We start from the raw sequence: 2,328 nt of genomic DNA, 5'->3' as shown, positions 1-2,328 counted from the left end.
TTTAGCTGGAAACCTCCACTAAAGTATTGCAGTAAGTTGATTCCAAGCATAGCTTGGTCAAAAATAACTTGCTTCTTCCAGAGCTGCAGATCTGAGCATGCGCGACCACACCCAAATTTTGGAGCACATGGCAAGCTTCTTTAATTAACAAAATGGCGGCATGTAGCTAAGATGGCTCGATCCAGCAGTCACAGTATCACTTTTTCCTTACTTGAAGAATGATCTGATGGGACATGGACCTGCGCATAGACTGTTGGAGTAGATTGGTGTAAGAATTATTCTTGTAGCACCAACTGATACTGAGATACACACCGACAACTGGATTGACAGGACTTGATGAAGATGAAGATGATGATGATGATGATGAAGATGAAAAAAGGTGGCTGAACAAAACGGCCGGTTCGCCGATTTTTGACTTTTCGCTTAGACAAGGTCTAGAGCCACGCTAGTTATACCATTGGAGTCCTCTGGTCAAGATGAGGTCCTCTAAGAAGTCTGGTAAGCATAGGGGCTCGTTTTCCCGGTATAGCAAGGCTGCAAAAGTCGTGGCAGCCATTTTGTTTGGGGGTGAATCCTACTTAGTAACGCTACCGCGTTACTAATAGCCTTGGGTATTTTTCAGATTTTGGCTCATTTTTTAAAATGGCTGTAACTCGAAAAATTGAAGTCGGAATCAGCTCAAACTTTCTATGTAGCATAAGTACATCAATATGTATCAGAAAATGTAATAAAAATTGGGGGTGATTTCAGAGCCATTTTTTGAAAAAAAACCATGGGCTATAGCCTTGAGTATTTTTCAAATTTTGGCTCATTTTTTAAAATGGCCGTAACTCGAAAAATTGAAGTCGGAATCAGCTCAAACTTTCTACGTAGCATAAGGACATCAATATGTATCAGAAAATGTAATAAAAATTTGGGGTGATTTCAGAGCCATTTTTTGAAAAAAACCATGGACTATAGTGCATGGTTTTTCTGAAAATTTGCTAATTTAAAAAAATCCAAATATTCTTTCTTCCTTCCCCAGTCTCTTACTGATAGGCCGGTTTAAGCTGATCCTTGTACTTCTGTAACAATCTCTTCTCAATGCCAAGTGATATTATTGTATAAACATTATCAATAGCTTCAATGGCCGTCTTCAGACTCCTCCCCTGATGCTCCAGACTCTTCAACACAAACAGGTTAGTGAGTGTCAGCTGTAGAAATCCGACTAAAATAAATATTACTAACGTCGTTAATGACGCTAGCCCCATGGGCCATGAAAAGGTAAATATGATGATGTAATTAGTTATAAGATTGATAATACCACGGACAGTAATACCTAATGAGAAACCAGTGGCCTGTAGAGAGAGGGGGAGAGGGGGAGGGAGAGAAAGAGAGAGAGAGAGAGAGAGAGAGAGAGAGGGGGGGGGAGGGAGAGAGGGGGGGAGAGAGCAGAGAGAGAGATCATAATGTTAATATTTATTTACACTTGTTTGTTATCAAACCATAATATTACTCAAGGGACTTTGTGTCAACAAAAATGACAAACATTTGCAACAATAGTGAGAAAGCATTATGTAACTCTAACACTCCCTCTCACACCCACCACCTCAATCACTCCTTTAAATGTACATTCCATTTAGTTACATGAAGTTACCATGAACACAGCAACAATTAACAGTTCAAGTACACGTACATCACTGAATGGCCACAATCAAAATTTAGTTCCTTGTACTATTGTTATTTGTTACTAAAATTTTTCTATTAAAATGGACCTTTTAGATACTAAAACACTGACCAGTATCATTAAAATTTTGAGAAACACAATACATTATTGATCTTACTTGATTGACTTCAGTGGTGTCAATCGCTAGTCGTCCTGTTAATATACTCACTGAGTTCTGTGGCTCATCAAAGAAGGACATGTCTTGCTTCATAATCGTCTCAAATGACTTCTGCCTTAATCTAGTGGTGAGTCTATCAGCAGCAATACACAGTGAATAGGTCTAATAAATGATAATAATAGTAGTAATAATAATAATAATAATAATAATGTCGTTATATTATTAAAAAGTGCTGCTTACAGCTACAAAGTTAATGATAAGTCCAACAAACCCAACCACAGCATAAAGGATTGAATATAGTCGAGCCTGTTTAATGACCTCATCTCTATCTATGTTACTGAATATCTAAAAAAAGATCAAAAAATGAATAAAGTACAGAAAGATATACACCATCAGTTACACCTACATGTGTACATGTACATGTAATTATACTAAATCAAAATTTAGAATGAAATGTAGTACCTCTACTGCTTCACTGAAGAGAACATAAAGAGCTGACAAGAGG

General features: G+C 37.4%; 1 protein-coding gene across 1 annotated transcript in view; it reads right to left on the bottom strand.

Annotated features, from left to right (window-relative positions):
- Positions 1-2,321, bottom strand: part of LOC100636429 (phosphatidylcholine translocator ABCB4-like) — a gene marked incomplete at its 3' end in the record, with an annotated part of 14,446 nt that extends 12,125 nt beyond the window's left edge. Inside the window, exons 1-4 of the mRNA XM_020004686.1 lie at positions 2,286-2,321; positions 2,064-2,168; positions 1,824-1,985; positions 1,056-1,337 (exon numbers count right to left, since the gene is read on the bottom strand). Of these exons, the coding sequence (XP_019860245.1) occupies positions 1,056-1,337; positions 1,824-1,916 (375 nt within the window). The remainder of the gene's footprint in view (positions 1-1,055; positions 1,338-1,823; positions 1,986-2,063; positions 2,169-2,285) is intronic.
- Positions 2,322-2,328: the final 7 nt, after the last annotated feature.

This window comes from Amphimedon queenslandica, unplaced genomic scaffold (assembly GCF_000090795.2).
Source record: "Amphimedon queenslandica unplaced genomic scaffold, v1.1 AMPQUscaffold_12033, whole genome shotgun sequence".
Classification (NCBI taxonomy): domain Eukaryota; kingdom Metazoa; phylum Porifera; class Demospongiae; order Haplosclerida; family Niphatidae; genus Amphimedon; species Amphimedon queenslandica.
Note: the sequence above shows the minus strand (reverse complement) of the source record. Positions and strands in the feature narration are given on the sequence as shown.